The 25,222-nt window shown below is 38.3% G+C and overlaps 1 protein-coding gene across 11 annotated transcripts in view; it reads right to left on the bottom strand.

Annotated features, from left to right (window-relative positions):
• Positions 1 to 2,397: 2,397 nt before the first annotated feature.
• The window catches only part of LOC114361392 (T-box transcription factor TBX3), a 112,982-nt gene continuing 90,157 nt past the window's right edge, over positions 2,398 to 25,222 (bottom strand). For 3 of the 11 annotated variants that reach the window (XM_028316382.1, XM_028316390.1, XM_028316383.1), the window contains 5 exons: positions 13,333 to 13,491; positions 12,750 to 12,826; positions 4,445 to 4,596; positions 3,393 to 3,784; positions 2,398 to 2,830 (listed from right to left, as the gene is read on the bottom strand). In XM_028316382.1, coding sequence (XP_028172183.1) covers positions 2,642 to 2,830; positions 3,393 to 3,784; positions 4,445 to 4,596; positions 12,750 to 12,826; positions 13,333 to 13,491 — 969 coding nt within the window. In that variant the 3' untranslated portion in view covers positions 2,398 to 2,641. The remainder of the gene's footprint in view (positions 2,831 to 3,392; positions 3,785 to 4,444; positions 4,597 to 12,749; positions 12,827 to 13,332; positions 13,492 to 25,222) is intronic. The other 8 variants (XM_028316384.1, XM_028316391.1, XM_028316392.1 and 5 more) reach the window with 5 other exon arrangements.

Here is a 25,222-nt window from a genome sequence, read left to right as displayed (position 1 = left end):
TTTTCTTATACTGCGTGCGGTCGTTGCGCGTGCGCACAAAGGAATGAGACCGCTCGGACACCGAGCCCACAGCGTGGTAGGGGTGGGGTTGCCCGCTCTTTTGTTTTTTAATACTACTACGCTGAATATTGTGTGCGGATTGGGTTGTCGTACAGGGGTACTACATGGTAAAATAAATCTCGGAGGCGAAAGCAGGATAATCTACGATTATAAGGCTGTCTCCCAATGTTTGTCTTTTGGGTGTATGTATTTCCCTACATAAGTTTTTCGCGGACCACAGTTGTGAATCATTGGTCTAACTCTAAATATTGAAGAAAGCTCCAAGCTTAAATATGTAGGTAACCATATGTTATTGGAAAAATAAGCTTTACTTAATGTCATCTAAAAAGGCAGTTCTAGCTATTCATGAAAAGTTCTGGAAGGATTGAAGAAAACCATAATTAATTTTGTCAATAGATTTATCTATATATTTTAATGAATAAATCTCAATTACAGCTGATGTAATGTTACAGTCTCATGTCCACTTCACGAAGCATCGTCTTTTTGTAGAAAAATGGCAAAATAACGTACTTATTGCAATCAAATCACTGGTACAGAACAATAGTGTAAATTAAGACTTCTTTACGTATATAGGTATCTATTCCAGAATTTAAATTCAACGCGCTTAACTTTAATGAATTCCATGGAAAATTATATTCATTTATAATTATATATTTTGTATCTTTAACTACATTTATCAACTATATATTACAAACTTTAACTTACATTTATATTTATTTTCATCAATCGTTTATTTTGTGGGCGTACAGTTGATATTTTCCGTTTCTTAGTTTAATTTTGAAAAAAATCGAAATTAGATGACGAAAAGCCAAAAATATGAAGTTATACAATTTTATTCAATCAGTTACAACATTATTAGACTTTATACTAAGAAAATAACAATTATACGCTCAACTATTTCACAGCACAATTGACAAAACATATTTTCAAAATATGCCTATAAGTAAACACGTAAATATACCTTACAATTGTATTTACAAAATTAAGCGATACTATTCAAGTAATTACTATTAATAAAAGTGGGAAACAAAATTGTTTTTTTCATTCGACGAATGTTTTTGGTGAAGTCATTGGTCCGATCGAAAAAATTGGATAGCAACCAAGAAACAATATTTTATAAGTATAATTTTTATATTAGATACTCTCTCAACTCAATTTTTCAAAATTTTTATTCAAAAGAAAAATAATAAAAATAAATCGTGAGTTTCATAAAATATGGTCTTACATTTTCTCTCTTCACATAATTACTATAATAATGAGGAACCAATAACGTCACTTAACAAAGTCGAAAAATTGATAACCCTATTTCTATTGCAGTGGAGTCTATGAGTGGTTGCTATGTGTCCTACGTGGTACATAGGTTCGATGTCGGTGTCACGTGATACACGCTCATAGTAGCAAGATCCAAGTATTATGTTTTACTTAATTATGCTTTACTTTTTAAATAAAATAGCTTACTTTTGCTATGATGATTCAGATACTCGTATATTCTTCCAAAATGTCGACAGTTTTAAGGGATCATGCTAAGATGAACACATCACAGTAGTGCTCCTAAGATAGTGTCTCTCAATCAAGATTTAAAATCTGAATATATCTTCGTTCTTACAGAACACTGACCAGATCAACAATTACGCTCTAACAAAGTACTTCCACGGAGATTCCTTCAAATGGCACCACCTGAGTTACTAGTAGGTTAAACAAGTTAAGGTGCAAAAGTATACAATCGACGAATGCAATAAGGTCCAATATTGATTACGCCATTGCACCGTCCTTCGATGGAGGTTATTCTCATTGCCATTTGAGGGTTATCAGAGAAGCACTACGCACATCCACGTGCACTCCAGGAGTGCTGTGAGAGCTACGCGATAAAGATGAAAGCCACCGTGTGCCGGCCGCGACCGGTCGCCACCTAGTAAGCGACTATTTACAATACGGGGGCGTAGTGTGAGTTTACTTCAAACGCATTCGTTATCGACTGAGTAAAAAAGTGACAAAAAAAATGTATAGTTATTTAATTTTTAGCGTTAAGAGTCGCATCTCAAACTAATTTGAAAATTATAAATAACTTGAAAAAATCGAACTGCCTAAGGCGGGAATTGAACCCACGACCTTCCGCTTGCTTGAAAAAAAAATGTATGACGGATTGTACAGCGCCCCTCGCGGGAACTTTCAAGAACTAAAATCTTTGTTGGGGACCGATTAGGTGGACTAACCTCTTTTGATACTTATCTATGTTTTAATACTTTTTTTTATTATTTTTGATACCTTTTGTTTTTAGTTTTGAAGTGTAGGTAATGTTTTTTGATAGCCGTCTGAGCATTTTTGGTGAAAAGAAACCTATTATTTCTAAAGGTATTTCGTTATTTTTGCCCGCCCAAGCGGCTGTCCACTTCAATCTTCAATACTTTTTTAACGCGCTCACTAGTGACGTTTGATGTAAACTCGCACTAAGCCCTAATCGACCCGAATAGAACTCGAAAGGAAAACAAAATAGGAACGATACAAAACGGCGCCCGCGTTCAGGTGACTTCGGAGCGAGGCTGAATATAAATACACGCTATGTACAAGGCTACGTCGCGAGTCAGTCCTGTGTTTCCACGTCCAGCCCGTTGACCATGCGTTCGATGCTCTTGAGGTCGGAGGCGGGCGGCGTGCTGGACGTGGTCGAGGTGGGCGCGTCGGGCGGCGGGTCGGCGGACGCGGCGCGCGCCGGCGGCGAACCCGGCCGGCGCGCCGGCGACGAGCTTAGGCTGCGCGCGCGCGGCGCCACCTAATAAATAAATAAACATTTATTTTCATGAGAAACTTGGTACAATACAAGGACCAGCAATAGTTATTGCACTAGGTTCGCAGACCTGTTACATCGCAATAACTATAGGCTCGGCGCAAATGGGCCACCGGTGGCCAGCGACGGCGACTTAACACACTTTTTGATATATTTTGTACAGACGCGCCGCACACGTGTATCCGGTGGCGGCCACTCACTACAGTAGTGTCCGCGACTGGCCACTAGTGGTCACTACGTGCCACACGAAACGCCACTGTCGCATGCTCCACCCCCCTAGAGATGGGTTGGATTAAAATATTTGGATTAGGTGGATTTACCTAATCCAAATATTTTAAAACACCTAATCTAAATACATATTTAGCAACGAGAGGGATATAAAATGTGGCGGCTTCCAGACACCGGTGGCTGTCGCTCGCTTCTGACACTCTTAGAAATGTGGCAGTAGGTAGCGTGCGACAGCTACCGCTGGCTATGGTCGGTGGCCCATTTGCGTCGTCACTAAGTGGATTTACAAATTTATGATTTACTTTTTCAAGCACTGTACCTGCTCGAACGCCGAGCCCAGCCCGGGCAGCGCGTACGGCGCGAACCGGTGCCCCTTCCCTAGTGGCGGCGCCGGCGCCGGCGGGGCAGGCGGCGGCGGCAGCGAGTACTGCTGCAGCAGCGGGTGCAAGTTAAACAGCAGCCCCGGCGGCATCTGGTGCGGCGGGAAGAATGGCGGCGGGTACAGCGACGGCGGGTATAGGTACGGCAACAGCGGCGGCTGCACCGGCGGGCCCAGGGACACGTCGGGCGCGGGAGACGGCCGCGAGGGGCCCGCGGGGGGCGACGACGCGCGGGGCCCGCCCGAGCACGACGAGTCCGAGCCAGCCTCGATGACTTCCTCGGGGCCGGAGTCCGCGCCTCCGCCGCCGCCTCCACTCGAACTGAACCATGCTGCAATAAAAATACAAGTTAAAGGTCGTCTTTTCTCGAGCCTATTGATTAAAATGCCGATAATGGTAGGTACCTACTACTTATGCTATGTCTTTCAGGAATAAAGCAAAAAAATTAATCATCCCTTTACGGGTGCTCGTAGAAACCGATGGTCGATGGGCAGAGGGCAACTCCGTCAAGTCTCCTGGTGCACCAAAGACCCGATGAGGGTTGTGAGAAGCACCTGAATGACCAGTTGCTGTAGAAATCTTTGGGGAAGGCCTTCATCCAGCAGTCGACGACTTTATTATACATAGTAGTAGTCCTATTAGGTCATATGTATGTAATGCTATTGATATTAGCAGCAATGCACTTACAATGCTTTAAGGTTTAGTCAAACCAACGCGATCACACGCGATCAGCCGGCGGGCAAAATCAAAATCAAAAATACTTATTCAGTTTAGACCACAAGTGGCACTTATGAACGTCAAAATGTAGTAAAAAATAAAAAAGAAAAGGTAGCCCTTATGGGTTGGGCAGCTTATCAGTTGGGCAGCGATGGAGATCAATGCATTTAAGTCTGACCGCCATCGCTGCACGCCGGCTGATCGCGTGTGATCGCTTTGGTTTGACTGAACCTTTATTTAGTTACAAGTAATCCCAAATGCAGTTGGTACTCACAGCTGGTGGAGTGCTGCGTGGTGGCGGGCGGGGGCGGCGGCGAGCTGGGCCCGCCCACGTCCAGCGGCCGCTCGTCGTCCTCGTCCCGCGCGTCCGAGCGCGCCGTCAGCAGCGCCTGCCTGCGGTACACGGACAGACTGCTCGTGTTATGACTAGGAATGACAGCATAGCATGAGGGGAATAGGAACATTTAACACAGTAGGTACTTCATTAGGCCATTTAGGCTCCACTGCAGGAGCAAGCCCAGGATAGCATGAGGGTAACATAAACTTAAATACAGGGTGTCCCTGTAAGTATGACGTATGAAAAGAAATTTACGGCCTCATAAGTAGTTAAGTAGCTAATTAAGGTGTATATTAATAAGCTAATTACTTAAGACAATTTGCACGAGCACAACCTTCTGTAAGGTTAGGGTGCTCTACATCTCTCTAATAACCACCAGTGGCAAATAGAGGATGTGACACTGAACTCCCTACTCTGGCCAGATAGGTTGGGGAGACCTGAAGTTCCCATTTTACTCTGCTGAAACCAGCCGGCTAATTTAGGCAGCTCCTAGATATTTACAGGGATTTCTGTATTTAACAGTTTTGTGTGGAGTAAAGAATAAAATATTTGTGGTCACCAACTACGTATCTATGAATCTATCCACGCTAAATCTAGAAGAACAATGGAAGGTCATAATGCGTTACAGAGATAATAATCACCTACTCGAGTGTGGATATTTAACATACGGGTATTTTTATTCTCTACATTGAAGATTACATCCAAGTTTTCCCTGGCAAACTTGAATTCTTTAACATTGTTATTATTGGCCAGTGTTCGCCACGTTTTTACACTTTCCCAAACACCATTAACACCATAATTTCCAAACCGAAAATGACAAGGTATGCACTTCGATTCCCCGCGGTGTCAACTTGACATTTGCGACGGGCGCGACCGCGGGAAAGGTTAATCGCTCTATAATGATAGTCCCGAAACTAAAACTTTCACAAAAGGTGATATTCTTTTGGTTTACAGGGTTAATTTGAGGTGTCAAAATGTCTTCACGCTATTCAACATAGTCCAAAAAGAACAAGTTAATTTGTTTCTTGAAAATGTTTTAGTGTCTAATCAAGACATCTCTACTAGGATCATAATAATGCATTTTCATCCGACTTATACACACTGTAACATAAGTTATACAAAACTTTAGATACGATAAATTTACAGTCGCAGTGGAAGGTTGAAAAGCGTAACGTGAGCAGCTAATTAGACAAATTATGAATTGAGATGACGCTAGAAAATAAATGTCCTTGGACATTTTACACTGCACCTCTAGTCCCAAACCCATGGAGTATATTTTACTGTAGGTCAGGTAACTCAGGTTGTTGTCACGGTTACGATCTTTACCTTTTCAGTTCAAAAATAGTCCATAACTCAGAATGTTTTGAAGATATTGCTTATCAACTGGAATACGACTAAAACTATTTTCCCACTTTTTTTGGCGTGCATTAGTGCGCTTTTTCTTCTTTTCCAAGTCGATGTGTCTTCTATAGAACACAGCCAAAACAAAATTAATACCACCCAAAGAAGACTATTATTTCTAACCCTGATACAGGGTCGTTTGATCCCAAACATTTTTCGTGGCTCCCCACAGCCGCAGCGGAAGGTTAAACACCGTAATGATAGTAGCGACATTCGACACGGAGGGGTTAGAAGAAAAAACGTCATGGGTATTTACGAAACGTTTTTTTAACAAGCATAAAAGTAATGCATCTTGAACTGTTTTTGAAGGGAATAAAAGATGATTATTTTGTTCAATTTTTTTATCACGTTTTTTGAGTTACGTGCCTTGATTAGGTTCTTTCTTTTGATTCCACATTTCATTCCACCTACAAGTACAAAATCTAAATACACTCGTCGTCAAATAAATCGCACCTCCCGCGACAAGCACTTTTAAACGTATGTATCCCCACTTCCCACCATTATTGGCACTATTTAAAAGCCTAGTTCTAAACTTTATTTCATTATAGGAAAGGTTTTTACCCCAAAAATGTGTCTTTAGAAGGATCCAGAGTCACTTCTTTAAAAAATAGGTAGTTACGCTTGAGCCAACTTTTATCGCTATAAAACTGTTAGTTAAGTTGGGATTAATCGCTATCCATCTGTTAAAGAGGACACGTGAGATCATTATTTGGTTTTATAACCATAAAAATTGGTCTAATTGATCCCAGAGGTGAGTCCAAAGTGAGGTCTTTTTTCAAGTCACATTTACGGTATATGTTAATCATTTATTAAGAAATTCAATGTGTTTTTCTTTAAGGATATTTATTGGGCTTTCAAATAACACCAATATTGTTGGGGCTCCATGATTGTGTCAGAAGAAAATCTTTAAAGTTCGCGTCGCGGAAGGTGCGGTTTATTTGATGTTGAGTATATTTTATCTTATATTGTGTTCAGTTTTATTAAGTTTCCAGTGTGATTGAAAGAAATTTTCATTGAGCTTTTTGTGCTAAGCCAGTCATTAGACACCTATGGTGGTGGCTCTTAAACTAGATTTAATTAATTTAGGTCTGATCATAGTTTTACAATCTAAAAGTTACTGAAAAATAAATGATGATTCCTACCATTTCAGTTGAAATTTTGAAAAGAACTATGTTCCTACCTAACTTAAATGTAGAGCTGTAATAGTTACCTATCACGATACAGACTTTTTAACTCATAACAATTAAATTATTGTCTACGCAGTCTGTTACTCAACTTTTCTAACCCAAAACCACATTGTGATGTAAAACTGTCCAAAAGTACAAAACTGTGTCCTTTACAAAAACCGTCGCTTAACCCGCAACATATTCACACCGTTAAGCCGTTTAGAAAGACAAAAGATAATTTTAACCGACCCCACAAAAAGAGAGCAATTATTTGCCACTGTCACCCCAAAGCTAACTGTTTATCATGGCCATTGTTCTGCGGAACCCTAACGTCTTCTGATTACGGTCCCGTAGAACTCGTTTTATTAACTCGCCTCATAGTCGGCTGATAGAATTTAAATTGGGACACCCTTAAATTTGAGGGCTGCCACAAGTTAATGAACAACGAATAGAGAATATTTAAGTTCTTTTCTTTTCAAGGTTTGAAGTAAAAATAAAGGTTGTGGCTTATTAACTTTAAAAAACTACACATACTCACTATGACACGACTACGACGCTAGAAAACTAACCCTTTGAAATTAAGGGTAGGTTCATCATTAAAGGCATTACTTTTTTTCAAGATTCATTCCAACATCTAGAATAAAATAAAGATTTCAATATTCTAGAATATAACAGTGACACTGCAAATTAAAAGAAAACCCCAATCGAAACCCTGTTTAAATTCAAACCTGATTCTGAATAAACAATATTGTATTTTTGTATTTCTAAATTAAAAAACAACTATGAATATTAAAGTAGACACAAATGTAATAAAACTAAAAGCAATAGAAAGGCAAGAGGACACAACTAAAACAACACATTCCAACACCCAATCTCCACACCCAAATAAGCCAAATCCTATCGAAGTCCGACCAAAGTCCTTTTTATCTCCTTTAAAATGCGATCTGGCAACCCTAATTTAAAAGTCCACATTAGGGTGTTCGCGTTACAATGTAAACTCCGCGTGGGGTGGCTCGGCTTGTAATTTTGCCAAATTTTTATCCCTTCGGTTAGTAGCTCCAATGCAAATCAGACTATACATTTGTATTGCAAAATAGTACCTATTCCAACCACAAAAGAACCACAGTGTAAAGCTTGACGTGCAGTCTATACAAAATACTATAGGGAGACGTTTAACGATTCACAGTATTAAACGTGTTTTGATTCTCGTCTCATACTTGGGATTACGGATATCGATTCGAGATTTCAATTTGGCGAATTTGGTGCGGGTTTTGAGTGTTCGTGTTGAGTCGGTGTGACGGGAATTAGAGCTTCTTAGAAATAGGTGTTACTAAGGTGTTACTTTATAAGTATTTTGGGTAACGGATACAGGTTTAAAGCTGTTTCGAGACAAATAAATACATTCTCTCTATTTTAAATTCCCTTCTATGATCTGAGATTTTAAAGAAACACCTAGGTACGATTATCATGATTACCTATTCTTTTGTATTAGTTACACTAGTGGTGGTAAAATTAATGAAATATTCCATGTAAAAAAAATCTTTACATTACAGGCTTCTAAGTTTACCTACTAAGTTGTATTCAAATTCATTTTAAAACTGTGTAACCTAAAACCTCTTGTAAAAGTATGACAAAAATAAAGCTAAATTGTATTCCCATGAGCCACCCCCACCAAAGAAAAGTGATAAGTCGCGTCCCGCAACTGGCGCGACTTTCCAGCTGGCGGTGACCATCATTCAGGTGCTTGGTAAAACTGAGCTTTAGCAGGAAAATACATTTACATTTAGGTATTTTGGGATATTTCAGAAAACACACACAGCGTGTAGATCGCGCCGGCGATGGCGATCACTGCGTGTGCATAGGCCAATGACAGGACGCGCAATGAGCTTTACTTCTTTTAGTTTATTTGAAAACTCTTATACTATAAAGTACAGTCGCGGAATGAAAAGGTTCGTCAGTTTTCAAATTGATTCCTTCAACTAATCGCGAGCACATATTACCTTTTGAAACTATGTTACAGAATAATTTCGAGTTAGAGAAAATAATCTTTAGCTGTTCGTCAGTAAAGTTCAAAATTATTCAGATCAAAGTTGTTTGACGATTTATCTTGTCAAGAAGATTATTATGATTGATAAACTTAAACCTTCTTGTTGGTTCAACCTGCCATTATTATTTCTATTAAATAAAAAAAACTACATTTTGTAACAGATTGCACTGATGGGATAGAAAAATAAACAAGCAAAACCTTATTCGTTAGCAAATAGAGATTGCAATCCGGATTATTCGAAATTCGAAAATATCTGAAAAATCCGGATTTTGAGCCTATAAAAAAATCCGGATTTTGACTTTGAAATCCGGTTTTTTCGAATATTTTTACCCCAAAAATTTTATCATAAAATCATAAACCAAAATATCTATTTGATGCAACATGGATGCAAAACAAGCGAAGTTTTGATTGAACGCACCCGCACTTCGTCGCACAACACTCACACCTGCACTGTGCCTGCACAATGAAGCGTCATGCCGCATGCGTAAGTGAATTCGCTAGTCGGCCAGTGAGTTTTATACGAGACGCTGATTCTGAAACACCATATCGCTGAGTTTTAAAGAGCAGCTAAATCGGCAAATATCCCTTGCAAGTGTAAGTCATCATCATCATCATCATCATCTCAGCCATAGGACGTCCACTGCTGAACATAGGCCCCCCCAATGCTTTCCATNCGACCATTTAGCTGGGTTGATGATGGAGTCAAGAGGTGACCATAGGAACTCTTAAACGAAACGGCGGAATCGCATCGAACTTGGGTTCGTTGGATTTGTCTTTTCGAGCACTTTAGTGCTAGATGATGCCCAGGGTCCTGATGATGGATTCGGGAGGTGGCCATAGGAACTCCTAAACGAAACGGTGGAAACTCATCAAATTTGGGTTTGTTGGATTTGTCTTTTCAAGCAAAAGTGCTAGATGATGTTCAGGGTCCTGATGATGAAGTCAGGAGGTGGCCATAGGAACTCCTAACCGAAACGGCAGAAACTTATAGAGTTTGAGTTCGTTGGATTCGTCTTCCCGAGCACTTTGGTCGTAAATAATGACAAGGGCCCTGAGATTGAAATACAACTTAAAAGTGTAAAATAAAATTATAATAAAAAAATTAGCTCCCCTGGCCTACCTGGAAATCTTTATAGACTTCGGACAGGTCTGCCGTAGTAAGGACAATCTGTTCAGGTGTCAGGTGGGGATTCTTGGGTGGATCAAACTTGGAGTGCAAGTGTGGTTTTGTTCCCCATTCGACGAAGCACATGATGTCGTACCCTGCCTGCCCAAAAAACTGCAAGCAGGAAGATTTAATGAAGGCTACTGACAACGCCACTCTTGTGGCGGAGTTTTGGGCTGGTCGCTGTATAGGTTTTTTATCGACACGACAAGAAAAAAAAAATATTTTATAGGTACAAGCAAGTTTTTATTCTGAAATGCAGTTGTACTAAAACGAAAAAAATAATGCAAGGTTCAAATAATTTCGAAATTTGTAGCGCAAACCGAAAATAAGAGGAATAAATTCCATGCGCGATAATAAAATAAAACGCTTTTCTTCAAATACTTACATCTTTTGAAAAAAAAACTACGTTTTATTTAAATTAATATTCGAAAAATCCGGATAATCCGGATTTGTACGTAACACAAATCCGGAAAACCGGATTTAAAAAAAATCCGGATTTTGCAATCTCTATTAGCAAACGTCATATTTATTTAAATGTTAGCAGTACTGTTTCTTGCACGGTTATGTTGACAGGTTTGACTCTTACAGTATCTAGTGCAAGCGAAAACCGACACTAAGGTGACGAACCTTTTCATTCCGCGACTGTACATAATAGAACTTATTTCTGATAGATTAGAAAGCTAATATTGTAGAGCCATTCAGGTTCTACAAAGATAGCTCAATACAACGTGCAGCTATTGAATAAATTATGATATAAATAACAAGGGCTCATTGAGGAGTCACCTTACCTCCACTCGTGACTGTACCATGTGAATTAGTGCGTCTGGTCACCGCGCTTTTCCGAGCGCGATTGTCAAAACGCTCACGTTTCCCGCGCTCCGTCCGGCGGCCATTTTGACGTGCGGGCGCTTCCGTCGCATCCGCTCTAATTCGAAATGGCGGCATGAGCCCTTCCGGTGCAGGACGTACGCGAATTAAAGATTCCATCCCGTCGGATGTGCGTCCGCGTCCACCGGATTGTCGAACGTTTAATGTTGTACGAGCAGCCGAGAGGCTGTTTACATATCTAACTACAAGCTATTTTGTTTGTTTTTTAGGGGGTGCTTTGAATTGTTTTCCTTAAACAAGAGTACTTTGTTTTTAACTTGTTTCATGAAACAATGCTCACAAAATATGTCTTTAGGTATGTAACTAAATTGAAGATTGTACCTACCCGTTATTAATATCATCGATAAAATTAGGAATGATTTCAAATATCCTACTTCATTACTTCGTATCATCTCCAAAACGAATGCAAATACTGGAAAAACTAGTAACGGTTTTGATTCAAACCTCGCATGATTTTACGCTTGAAAAAGATCGCGCTATCAAAAACACATTAAAAGTAATGAAGTAATCAAGTGTAATAGCACCCGAAAGACCTAAGCGAATCAATGAGCCCGTGAAGTGTGGAACACAACAGTGGTATCTAATACCCACTCTCTAATTGAGTTCTCATTCGAATTTCAAATAAGCAAGCGGAACGGCAGTCATCCCTGGCGGTGAGCGCTGGCAAATTATGCGGCGAAAAAAACTAAAGCTGATTTTATCGCGGAAATCCAATTTTCTCCCTTGCACGCTAAAGACGCTGGAAAAAAGCGGCAAGCCGAATGACTCCACCATTTCGAGCCGTTACCCGCCATGTTTAAACCCAGAACACGAATAAGGAGGCGCCGGATTGGTTTAATTTAAATTTCGAACGGCGCCGGGCGTGTTGGCAGCACTGCGTCGGATCCCGCTCCGCGCCCCAATTAATTTGGAGAGATTCACAGATAGGACGCTAATTTGGTTAGCTTTTAACTTAAGTTAAACAGTCGGCAGTTTTTACAGTCGTTAATCTTGCGCTCGCCTTATGACCGCGGCCACCTACGGCGCCTTTGTTTAATGCTCGCCTTATTAATAATTAACATAGTTGTGACACTTTAATGTTCGTTACGAGTTTTTTCTTTTTTAACAAGCCAGGCATTTATAATGACGGTGTCAATGCGAGTTTTTTCACTTGCGCCACGCTCGTTGGCTCCGTCACCTTTAGTGATGATTCTACAAAAATGATGTTTGTCGAGTTTTTTGTTGTCCTCGTGCGGTTGAATATAGGTTCTAACGTCACAATTTAGAGTCATTATTACTTGCATTTTTATTTTAGTTAAAACAGGAATATCAAGTCATTTTTTTCCGTATGCTAATTTTAGGGGACACGCCATCTGCCAATGTAGTCAGTGAATGCAATTGTTTGTTTCATCATTGCTAAAATTTTAATTATGAACCAAAGATAGCATTTTGTGACAGATTTTAGGGATACTTATCTAAATTTTACCTATATAAAGTTTTCTTAGCTTTATTATGAGCTAGAAAGATAATTGGTGACCACAAAATAACTAAGACAGTTCATAGAAAATAGTTTGTCAAAGGTTAGGTACTTACTTCTTCTCCCGTTTTCCCGCTCCGGTGTCCCGGAACCCTTTCGCGAAGGGATTGTTGTCAATCTTCAACTGCGTGATCTAAAGGACAAATTACTATATTAGTTAAGATTGTTCTAATTATCATATTATTTCTTTAGCCCTAAAGCAGAGTACAAAATACATAAGTAATGAACCGGACTCGGGTCTATCAGATCTATTCCATAGCAGGATTCGAACCCGCAAACACAAAATAGAATGATTTTATTTCTATTTTGTGCTGCAACCTTAGCTGGTGCTTTGACACGCAACCAAAAGCAGATTGATTTAAAAAATCTTCGCTTCAGGGTCGCGGTGGCCTAACGAAGAAAATGAAAACTTTTCGTTTTAAACAATAATAAAATACTGGTAATCATCATCATCATTTCAATCACAGTGCGTCCTCCGCTGTACATAGACTTCCCCCAATGATTTTCAGTTTGGCTCGTCAGTAGCGGCTTGCATCCAGCGCCAGACTCGTCCAGAAAGTGAAGTTGGCCAGCTTGAGGTGGAACGCAGCTGGTACTTGCATCGAATTTATCTAGATTTGTCTTCGTGTACCTACTAACCTTCTCATTCTGGTAGGCGGTGACCGCGATGAACTCCGTCTCCTTGAACACGTAGGTCCGGAAGGTGGAGTAGGGCAGCTTGAGGATGTCGTTGGCCCGCACCAGGTGGAACCGCGGCTGGTACTTGTGCATCGAGTTCAGGATCGTCTGCGTGACACACTTTAGACAGCTTAGGAACTCGACCGATTTCCACACAATAAAATAGGTACATTTTAAAGTTATTTGAAGGGGTTATTGTCAATTTGCCATAAAGTCGATTGATTTATGTTTCATACTTGAAAAGTGAATTAGCATGATATAAAAAGCCAACCAATTTCATCATAAACGTGTAACTTCGCGTCAATTTATCACAAGATATTATTATAATATGAAGTGCGACGTATTTACCTACAAACATACTTTTTTCCTATGACAAATAGACTCTGTGGCAAATTAACATCAATACTTCTTGGTAAGTACTGTAATCTACGGCTTATACTATCTATATCTAAGTGAACTTCAACATATTAAAAAGTGGCACAAGTGAAGATTTTGCTAAAATTAATTATGCAGAAGAACAGATGAGCGTACTTAAAAATAACTGCTTTGGAATCGTGAAGTTTCTTAACAATCTATTGCAAAGTTATTATACCATCAGGATTTCTTACAATGATTATTTCCAATTCTACGTAGTAGCCCTCAGATCATAGAAAGAGAATAGATATGAAGTCGCGCGTAACTACAACGAGAACCAGTGTCCCCACATTTCCCCCACCACAGCTCCCACACACACATTCAACTGTGTAAAAACAAAGCGACTGTGAGTCTACGACAACATGTGCAACCGGCTTAAAAGTGCTGTGATTGGCCAGAAGGCGTGCCTTATGGCCAATCAATGGCCGCGTTACGTGACGCACACTAAGAAAATGCTAGTGAGAGAACAAAGATAAAATGGAGTCGACAAGATATCGATACTTTAAATCGCTAGGGGCAAGGCTCGAAACTGGTTTCACAAAATGCTTATGTATGAAAACCTTTTTATTATTATACGTTATTATTAACTACTATCATGCATTTACTTTTTAATTATGGCGATCTGCGTACCGCATATGTTTATCAAAAATAATGCCTATATTAGGCTTTCAACTAGCTCTTATAGTAATTAAATAGCTGACAGTTACTAATTACTTCTACTGTTATTATTTTTTTTGTAAAATCTTATAATCGCAAGTAACACATCATTTTTTTATTTAAAATTACAAAATAGAAAATTATAATTTACTTCTATTTATCGATAATAGGAAACCGCATTAGAACACGAGCACGGCACTATGTTACGACCGGCACATGCGGCCGTACTGTGTATTTTCACACGACAGTGGATATCGGAAGAAATTAAATACATTGCGCAGTAGTTGAGCATGACATAAAGTGGTTGCTAACTAAATCGTCAATGTACAAGTGTGTTAGAATTTTTAACACCACTGATTTCGATATCGCAGTAACTGTTACGGCACTGAATTCGTTCGTAAAAATGTTTAGTTTTTTTCATTTATAAGCAAAATACCAATGGATTTGCAATACTTACATGTAGTAAATGACTCCATTGTTCCTGTAGTTCTTCGTTTCACTTGTTTTATTGCACGTAACGACGCATTATCCAAAATATCGGAGAACATTTCCTTAGTACGACTGAATCGCGACTAACCTAGCTACGCGGCCGATGTTCGTTTCTGGGCATATCGCGGAGACACGCGCCACGCCCCCGTTTCACATCTATTCCCTTCTATGATCTGAGTAGTAGCCTAATTAAAGGTAATTGTGAACAAGCCTATGCGATTTGCATGTGGTCTGGCAAATTGCTACAATTCGCCGAGAATCCGTATACTGGTTATTACTCGTACTTGATCGCTGATCAATTGTGTGTGGGCATTTAGGGCGTACTCAGTTTTTGAATGGGATTTTTCAATCGCATTTTTTTCGGTTTTTGAGATGCACCATTATTTTTAGCATGTTCCGGAATTAAACTAGTTTTGGAAATGTAGTAAAATGATAAAGGTTTTTCTTCATATTTACGTGTTCAATTTACAAGGGGGCACTTTATTATTGTAGCCGAAGTTATCAAAAGCGAAGTTACGTCCTATAGCATATCATTAAGGCGTGGCAAATGAAACGCAAATGAAACTCAAGACATTTGAACCTCATCAATAATGAAAAAGATTCCGTAAAAATACTCAACACTCACGGGGTGAGCACCCTTAGTGCGGTCCTTGTTGTCATTAAAACTCATTTTCCCTTACACTCCTGAATCTTAAATGAGGCGACCGCGATCTTTTTCCAAGGCGGTGGTTAAAGGAAATCAATCCTCAATTGTAGATATAATTGTATGAGTGACGTTACAATGTAGTCTCCGTCTTCAATAAGCTGATTTGCGAGTATTGTTTTTATTAATAATAACTACTTATTAACTATTGTCTTATTCTCGATGTCTGAATAATTTAATAACAACTTAATAAGGTTTTCTTTTATTCAGTTCCAAGGCATTAGTATAGATTTTTAGGTTGACTTATAGAAATGGGGGCTTAATATGAACATTATAATCTTCAGCTTTTGTCGTAGACGATACTTGTGTTTTTGGCTTTTAATTAACGCAGAATAAACACGATTTTAAATGTTTTTTTACAATAATCCGTTTTATCTAAAAATAAATTCGTCAACACATTCGACCCCTCAAATGTTAGCATTGCATCGAGGCGTCCTCACGTAATGACAAGGCTCGCCACCAAATTACCCACATTATCCGGAAAATTCGGGTTTTCTCCCCCAGTTTCTCGGTCAATGCTAATTTAACACACGCTTACCGTTCTAGTGTAATTTCCGTAAGTTGGGTTGTATTGTTATAATTTTTATGGACAGATTACTACTTACAGTTTAAAGAGAGCGCTAAACTAAGTTTAACTGTGGTTTAATTATCCTACTTATCGTTGAATCTCAATAAATAATCATCTTTTCGCGAAAGACAGCTCTCCATAGCAGGATGCGATTTGGATTAGTGACTAGATACTTCATGGGAAAACATTAAAAATAAGCAAACAAGAATAAGTTTTTCTGACGTTAACTTTTACAAAATATTTACAAGAGATGCTATGAGTTACCGTTCGTAATACTTCGTTACAATATAAATATCAACCAGCCGACGCGAATACTTGCAACTGTTCAAGCTAATTCTTGTTCATGGTTATTTACTAGGCTATGTGCTTCCAAGTCACAGTCCTATTTCCATCACAATCGGGCCATCCATCTAGCCATTGTTGCATAGAGCTGCAAAAATATGTGTTTGTATGCAAAGCGAACATTATCATGCAGCGGTTGCGCGGACCGTGGAATGTGCGAATCAACCTAGAGTTTGCTAAATGAGTGCACGTCCTTTAGAAAATCAGTTTTATTTGTTTATTATTTGCGTGTCTTAGATCTGTATTATGGATTGATATTTGTTTGTGATTGGTTGGAATCATCATCATCATTTCAGTTTCAGCCACAGGCCGTCCAACTGAACATAGGCTTTGCCTGGAATTTCTTCTGTGTAGAATGTCTTCATATTTGGGTATTTAATTTATTAACTAAATAAAGTAGTAGTTAACTAATCATTGTAGTTATCGGCATAACTTTCTGCCCTTTCCCCAGCAGGTTATCCAGCAAGTTGCATGTTTGTAAACATAGCAATTTTTAATCACGTTCGCATTATTTTCATAAATTTTGAATATTCATAAAATGAACTAATGTCAAATTGTGGAATGTGAAAATAGTGATGCACACATACTTTTACGAGTATTGACCTTATCGATAAGCCTAACATTCGTCGGCCATGGCGAGCGCAATAAAACAAATTATTTTTATTGACTAATTGGCGTCCGTCGCTTTGATTGCGTATAATTCGATCGCAGCAGTTAGTCGCGGCTTCCTGTCCTGGGGGTCTACTATGAAGGATTATTCTTTATACTATAGCGTTTTACTATCTTTCACTAATACAAAGACATACAGTAAGATAGAGCAAAACTTGAAAATCTTAATCATCAAGTGAAGTAGGTAGGTATTTTGATTTCAAATTTGATTTGATTTTTAATTGAAATAGATTGTAATGTATTTTTGTAACTTGTTCAACGCAATATGTATTTTGCTATGAATAAATATTTTGAATTTGAATTTGAAAAATTCTGTTTCTGCTTAGTTCTGTTTTTAAGATTAAGTCGCATTTGGAAGTCGGAAGTCGCAAAATGTCAAAATTTTCAACAAAGATTTCAATTTCAATTTATCAAGTTTTTGAAAATGAGTTCTAAGAAATAATAAACTTAAAGAGGATTACGGTTCAGGTAGTTAATTAGGTTGAAATTGAGAGCAAAATTACTGAACGTTATTGATGCTGAATAGAAAGGAAGGGCACTTTTGTAGAAAGATTAAATTTATAAGATAGACACATCTGCTACTACAATATTAAATAGAAATAGGTAGCCAGTCTATTAAAACTCAAGTGCTTGATATCTAAAGACCCCATGCGTTTAGACAGTTAACATTGATTGCGTTCAATTTGAACCAGTCTCGACTTCCTCCAATGATTTAATATGCCAAGTCTCGGTTTGGTTTTAAACTGTCATATTGACGTGTGACAGGCTTGATTGGCGCTTTCCTTGTTGAAGGAGACTCAACATCGCTGTAAAAAGCGAAGACGTTTGTCAAGTTTAAAACGTCAGGCAATGTTTGCAAAAACTTATTAGGTACCTAATGTGCGTTTTTATTGGTTAACAGATTCAGTGAAAAGTTAAACTGTCATTAAATTCGCAACAAAATTAATTAGAAGAAAATAGGAGGAATTCGAAGTCGAGAATTGGATTCCCTACTTCGTCGAACTATTAACAACTTTTGATAGTAGGTATTCCATATTCGTTTCTAGCGATTAAAAGGATACGCGATGCATACATACTTAAGTACCTACAAGTAAATTTTATTTTTAAAGACTTGAAATATTAGGACGTTTCGAAAATCAAAGGTCTAAGCGCCACTTTCCTATAAGATCACATAAAAGGTCCCATCCTAACGAAGCGGTCTAAAACAAGGCCATTTTCGAAACGATAACATTAAAATAAAATTATAGTTGTATCGTGAGCGTCGGGCTTAATTACGAACTTTTATGCGTCCGACCAATTTCTTTATTTTACAGCAACAAATTAATATGTAAATCGAGACGCTCGGTGGTCCGGCCAGTCGATGGGCCCTTGTCGATTAAAAAATAATTGCCACACTGCTCTATCGCGTGATCATTCTTAACACGAGGCTGTAAGATTCAAAATAAGCTTACAACGTATCAGTTTTGTCGTCATTTGTCAACTTAGCTACTAAAGGCGGTACCGCCTATGATAGGTAAATTCACTTAATGTATGCAAGAATTCCATTCAGATTAAGAGATTTCTCGTTGGAGCAAAGCTGCAATTGCTCGCAGATGTTATGTAAAATGATATGACTTTATGTAGGAAGTAGATAATGGAATAATTTTATCCAATAGAATTTCTAAATATTCATATTTTGTATTTGTAGGACTTAAAATAAAATGATTTATTAATTATTCGTGTTTCATCGAATACAAAAATTATTATTTACTTACCCTAACGCAAATAACTAGCACATAATATTACATTGAAAATGTAGTAGGTACCTATTGATTTACCATAAATTTCCGATAAATTTAAATATAAATTAATATTAGCTGACAACAAATAGAAAAAATGACAAAATTATATGAAAATTAAGTTTACATCGATGCCAAAATATCGATAAAGTTCTTGGAATCCCTAAACCGTTTATAAGTTCGTTTAACCGCGAGAGATGGCGCCACAGTCCAGGCGTTTCAATCGCCCGACGGTCACAGATCATAAACGAATTATACGATACTCTTGTTTATAGTTCTTTAATTAACGGTGATGCAATGCGTTACTCATCTTTTATTTTTAAAACATGAATCAGATTCTGTTTTTGTTTTTCACGTAATTTGGTTTGATTCTTTGTCGACCCTTATAACACAGATAACTTGATGAAGTAGGTAATTAGATAAGTCCCGCATGTGTTATTACTTTATCAGTATAATTTTGGTTTAATTCTAAATTACAGAGGTACCACGCTGCCCTATAAAATAGAAATACCGCGTTCTAATTTTCAATCGTCCACGTTCTTTGTTATGTCCATTCGGCAATAGATGGCGCTAGATGTCGTGACAAGATTCAACATGAAGTCTTCGCTGTTAATTAAAAGAAACTTTACTTCCACATGCAAATAGATGGACATAAATAATTCAACTGTTCTATTTAGTAGTCCGTCCTAGATAATTCCCGGAGATAAATAATGTTATGCGACTCATGACTCGCGATTTGCCGCGTTCCGATTTCGATGTGAGATGAAGTTAGTTTTTGCGTAGCATACAAATGAGCCCAATTAAATAAAATAGATTTTAATTAGCGTTGCGTTCGATTGCACATTCGGAACGCATCGTCGCCAACGGGCGTCGCCCATACATTCGCGCCAAATGGCTAATTCGCGCCACAAACACACGCGCCATAACTCATATCAACTAACTAACCCACATGGAGCTAACGCAAATACACCCATCTCTTTCTAACCACCTAGAGAAACCCGAGCGGTGTGTTTGTTTTTCCTTTTACTTCCTTTGAAATCTTATTTTGAATTTTATTCCTATAGGGGCGTGGATGCGAAGTTGCATATTGTGTTTCTCGCTCCCTCGCGTGCATTTTGAGAGCGGTCCCTGTCTCGCTTTTTGTAATTTTAATTCGCAGAACAGCATCGAAACGTGATTCGATTGTATAGAACTTTTTTTATTGCAATGTTCGGAATTCGTTGAATCAACGACGGGATTTCGGCAAAGCTAAGGGTGCTCTGTAGTATCGATTAGAGCCGATATCTGTTAGCTGTCTTCTATTTACGTACGTGCCAAAAAAGTTGTTTGACCGTTTAGAACTAGCTAGCTTGTGCCTGCCGCTTTGGCTGAAAAGATTTCAATTTGCTGAAAATACCAGCTGAGATTTCAAGATCTGTGTATATTTTGTACCACTAGTATTGCCCTACCTTAGAGGATATGTCTACTTGATAGAAATTTACTTCAGCTCAAAAATAGATCCAGATGGAAACAATATTTTTCTCTGTAACATAACATGTTTAAATGTTACATAACAGTAGCATTATAAATTACTAATCAAGAAAATGTACTGGAACTTTTAAAAGCTCTACTAATCCATCAAAACAGAAAACATACTCGATAAACGTTTTAGAAATTAATTTATTCGTCTCGAGGGGATCGATCGAAAATATTAAATGTCCATTTCCATTATGGCGGCACTACGAGTTCGATTCCCAGTAGGGGCAGATTTTTCTGTTTGGTTTGGTTAAAGGTTGGGCTTGTTCTAAGTCCGCCTGGCTAGCTACCACCATCTTACTTAAGTCTGTCGCCATAACAACAATGTTAACAGCATTGTTGTGTTCCGGCAGTTAGAGGAGTTATTCTGTGGTTGAGGATTCTGGGTGAAGCTCGCTTCCACCTTCGGCCTGATCATCACTTACCATCAGGTGAGATTACAGGCCAAGAACTTCCTGGTTGTGGATATTAAAAAATAGTTTGAATTTGTAAAGCTGTCTGTATATTACAATATAAAGGTTAGCTAAATTATTCGTAGACGGACGACCTAGAGTCAGTAAGCTAGAAAACCGCAGGTTAAAAGTAGGTAACTGTGGTATCTACTGCATGCAAGTGGAACACAATAAACGTAGGCAAATAGTTAAATAAAATTAAGAATGTAAAAGTTTCGAGGGTTAGAATTAATAAACAAAATAGTATACTATAAGATGGAAAGGTTTGGTAATAATATTCAACTTACTACCACTTACAGACGCTGACGAACTAATTCCGAGCTTCCAAAGCTTCTTTCAAAAACGTAACCCTCCTTCTGGCGCAGTCGGGTAATAAACCTGTCATTTTCATAGTGACAGTTGCAAAAATTGAGGTCACATTACCCTTGCGTTTTAATGAGCCTCTCATCGACATTCGATGTCGATGGTAAACATGACGTCTCTATTAAAAAGGATAATTTGACATACTGTTGTTCAATTTTTAGTTTTTTTTTCTTAGGACACACTAGCACTGGCCGCAAATCCTTAAGTCCATTTTACGCAGTTCCGATTAAAAAATAAAATGTAGAACCGCGACCAACGCGTTTAATACAGACGACAACAGCACCTAAACACTGCGTCTTTTATGTCGTTGTAATAGGGGCGAATTTACAACAAAAATCTGTAGTCTGATCTAGTCTGTACAATTGAGAACCTATTCTATTTGCTTATTCCAAGCGTGTGGCCGGACTTATCTCTATCCTATTAGGACTTCAATGACGCAGGCGGGCTGTGACGTCACCAGCTAACCGGGAGTCATGGCTGTGTCAGACAATAAACATTGTCTATTAATGATTGCGAATAATTATGGCTAACAAAGACCCGTAACCCTGAGCTACCTTTTAATTGGCGGTTTGTTTGTAGGCAATATTAATAGACTGATTGGAATTTACAAGTAATATGGCATGGACATGTTCTAGACTGAAATTCGGATCATTAAATTCAGTTCAAAGTTCATTCATCAAGAAAAACGTGTCTTCAAGAAAAAAGAACAGCATCAAATAAGGACATAGCAGAAGAATAATGATGAATCAGATCTCATTTAATACACCTTAAAGTAGCTCGAAGGAAGTGCGCCCGTTAAGGTATCCTCGACCTCCAAGGAACAAAACAACGGCAGATTAACCATCTGAGGAGCCGCCGCAGCCAATATTTACTTCAAATGTTGACAGGCAAACCGTCTTAACCGAGTGTCAACAGAAGGGTTCACTAATGCCCTTTTTACCACAAAAAGCATGGGCAAATATGGGGAGCGCGACGGCAGCGCGAGCGGCGGGGTGACGAACTAATTTTGATTTTTTGAATTTTGAAAATAAAACTGGCAACTTTTTTTTCATTTTCAAATCTATCATTTATTTTTGTATGTAAGGAGGTTACAACAACTAGCCAGTAAGTTTGCATGGTAACTCTTATTTTTTAATGTGACTCTCCTGGCCTGGAAATTCGTCCTTTGGCCGAGGTAAGTAGCTCCTATTATAATACCTCCTAGAATAATTATTCTATGGAGAGTTAACCTCACAGTATTAATAACTTAATAATAAACGTTCATAATAATATGCGTAATTAATAAGTTGTAACAGAAGCTTTTTATTATAAAGAAGCCAAAGATGGACAAGGTCGACCGCAATTTTTTTGCGATATTATCTTTCAACCGATCTCCTTTCCCTTTTATAACACTTTACATTTACACCAAAAAATATTCAAGATTTTTTTTAAACCTTTTAGATCTTTTGACAAAAACCGCCTTTAAACTTTTTATTCGATTTTTTATTAATGTTAGCAACAAAGCAGCAATCAAACTCTACGTCCTAATCCTAATAAATAGATAGGTCCAATTTAAGTCTAGATCGTCTTAAGTGGTCTAATACCGGCTACCATCGACTTTCGTTGATAAGGGTGAGAGAGGCTTATCGTTACTCACTGGGTCCGAATAGGCGACTCGTTACGAACAATATTTGTAATAGGATCGCGTTGCGCTCGCGCATGTAGCGTCAGCAATGGCAATTAAAAGATTTTTTGTTCTAAGTGTGTAAAAATATCGAACGGGCATTAAAATCTCTGATGCATTAGCGGAATATACTAGTCATGAAGGGAATATTTAAATAGTATAGTATACGTATACAATAATTTTAATTTAATCTAGCATCAAACTTGGCCTTTGGTAGAGTGTTGACTGTTGAACTATGAACCAGAAAATTGTATACGACGGCATGTTACTAAAAGTACACTATGGGATTTTGATCAATGTTCTTCTAATACCTAGAGATGATTTTGCAATAAAATGTAGTCTAATGTGCTGTCGACTGTACTTAAAAACTAATTTACTTGAATTTATTTTATGTTATAAAATGCCATCGCATCGAATTTTCTAACATTTAATACGTTTACGTTTCAATACGTTTTAACTTTTCATTATCACACAGTAAACTGCTCATTGCAATTTGCAACCATTACGCTTTTGCTACTTTTATAAAATATAGCGAATTGAATTATCTAACAATTAATTTTTAATTATCACATAGTACACTCATTGAAGTGTACTTTTGCTGACGCTCCGGCGGCACCTGTGTCGGCGCGATGAAAGCCGGCGCGCGCGCTGCGGGCAAATATTTATTTTAATTTAGTGCCCGCCCGCGATCGCTCGTTAATCGCTAATGCATCGCGGACTGCTCCCGCGCTGTTGCTCGTTATTGGGACAGTTGGGTAGTGGGTTTCATTGGATTCGAAAACAATTTAAATACTGTTAATTGTGAAAAATCTAAAACGTTAAAATAACGGTATCGTACGGTAAACGTGAGAACGCGGACGACTCCGCGCGCTTTTGGTGCTACTAAAGTGATCTTGTATATAAAATGAGGCAATATAATGTGAAAGTTAAGTTTGTTCGTTCGTTCGTTTCAGCCGAATGACGTCCACTGCTGGACAAAGGCCTCCTCCAAGGTTTTCCACAATGAACGGTCCTGCGTTGCCCGCATCCAGGCTCTTCTCGCGACCTTCACCAGATCGTCGGTCCACCTAGTAGGAGGCCTGCCCACGCTACGTCTTCCAGCCCGTGGTCGCCACTCGAGAACTTTTCTGCCCCAACGGCCATCGTCTCTACGAGTTATGTGCCCCGCCCACTACCACTTGATTAGTTAAAGTTAAGTATCCAGTGTTTTTTATGAGAATAGATCTACTGGCCTCTAACAATACGTACATCTAACTAAAGAACTTTTGCGTCTAGCATGAGGTGTCTATCACTATGAACCTCCTTTTCCCAAATATATATTTTGGTGGTAGTGGGTTTCATTAGATTGGAAAACACTTTAAATACGTATTACCTAAACCATAAATATAAACTTCCAAATCTATTTTTAATTTCCACAAACTTTTCATCCCCTAATCACTACCTATTGACTTTTAAAAAGGGGTTATCTGTTCATGTTTCAGCCTAGATAAAATATATCTCTATGTTCCCGGCCAAAACAGGATAGTAGAATTCGTAATAGTAGAAGACTTTCAGTCACTCTAGGATAACAATACATTATTATGTAACTCTGCAACTTGGTTTGGCAAAAATAATTTTTTTTGTAATACCAACTGATACTCATTAAAATACACATCTATTCATCATAGCTCTTTAATATTTAATGCCGTCTACCCGTCACCCGATACGTCGCATGATTTAGAAAACCAGATGGGACAGGAAGCCGTAAGTAGTCGGAGAACACCAAGAGAAATATACGGTTAAATACAAGTCCATTAATGGAAATAGAGCTTTGTTTATTATACGATAGGTGTGGAATCGAAGATTGGATACTCAAATATGGTAGAGTCAATGAAGAGGATAAATATGATATTTAATGCTGTGTTGACATTTTCTTGTGGGCATTAAAAACAAGTAATGGGCATTTTAAATACGTTCATAATTATTATCACAGATTAATAAAGAACTTTTTAGGTAGATTAAAAAATGCATTATGAACTTTTTGTCATCTAATCCAAAACTAAGTAGGTACTAAAGCTTGTAGGGAATTTATAAATACAACTGATTGATTATTATTATATTCACAAACATTACCATGAGGTCTCACAGTCCGCGTGGATGCACAGGGTGACACACGAACTACTCATAGAGCTCTATTCAACGCTGTGCGTTCGATTTCCTGCGTCACTTAAGCAAGCATCGTTTGTGAATACGGGTGTG

This window comes from Ostrinia furnacalis, unplaced genomic scaffold (genome assembly GCF_004193835.3).
Source record: "Ostrinia furnacalis isolate ACB-3 unplaced genomic scaffold, ASM419383v2 OfSCF5667, whole genome shotgun sequence".
Taxonomy (NCBI): domain Eukaryota; kingdom Metazoa; phylum Arthropoda; class Insecta; order Lepidoptera; family Crambidae; genus Ostrinia; species Ostrinia furnacalis.
This window is presented reverse-complemented; position numbering and strand designations above follow the sequence as displayed.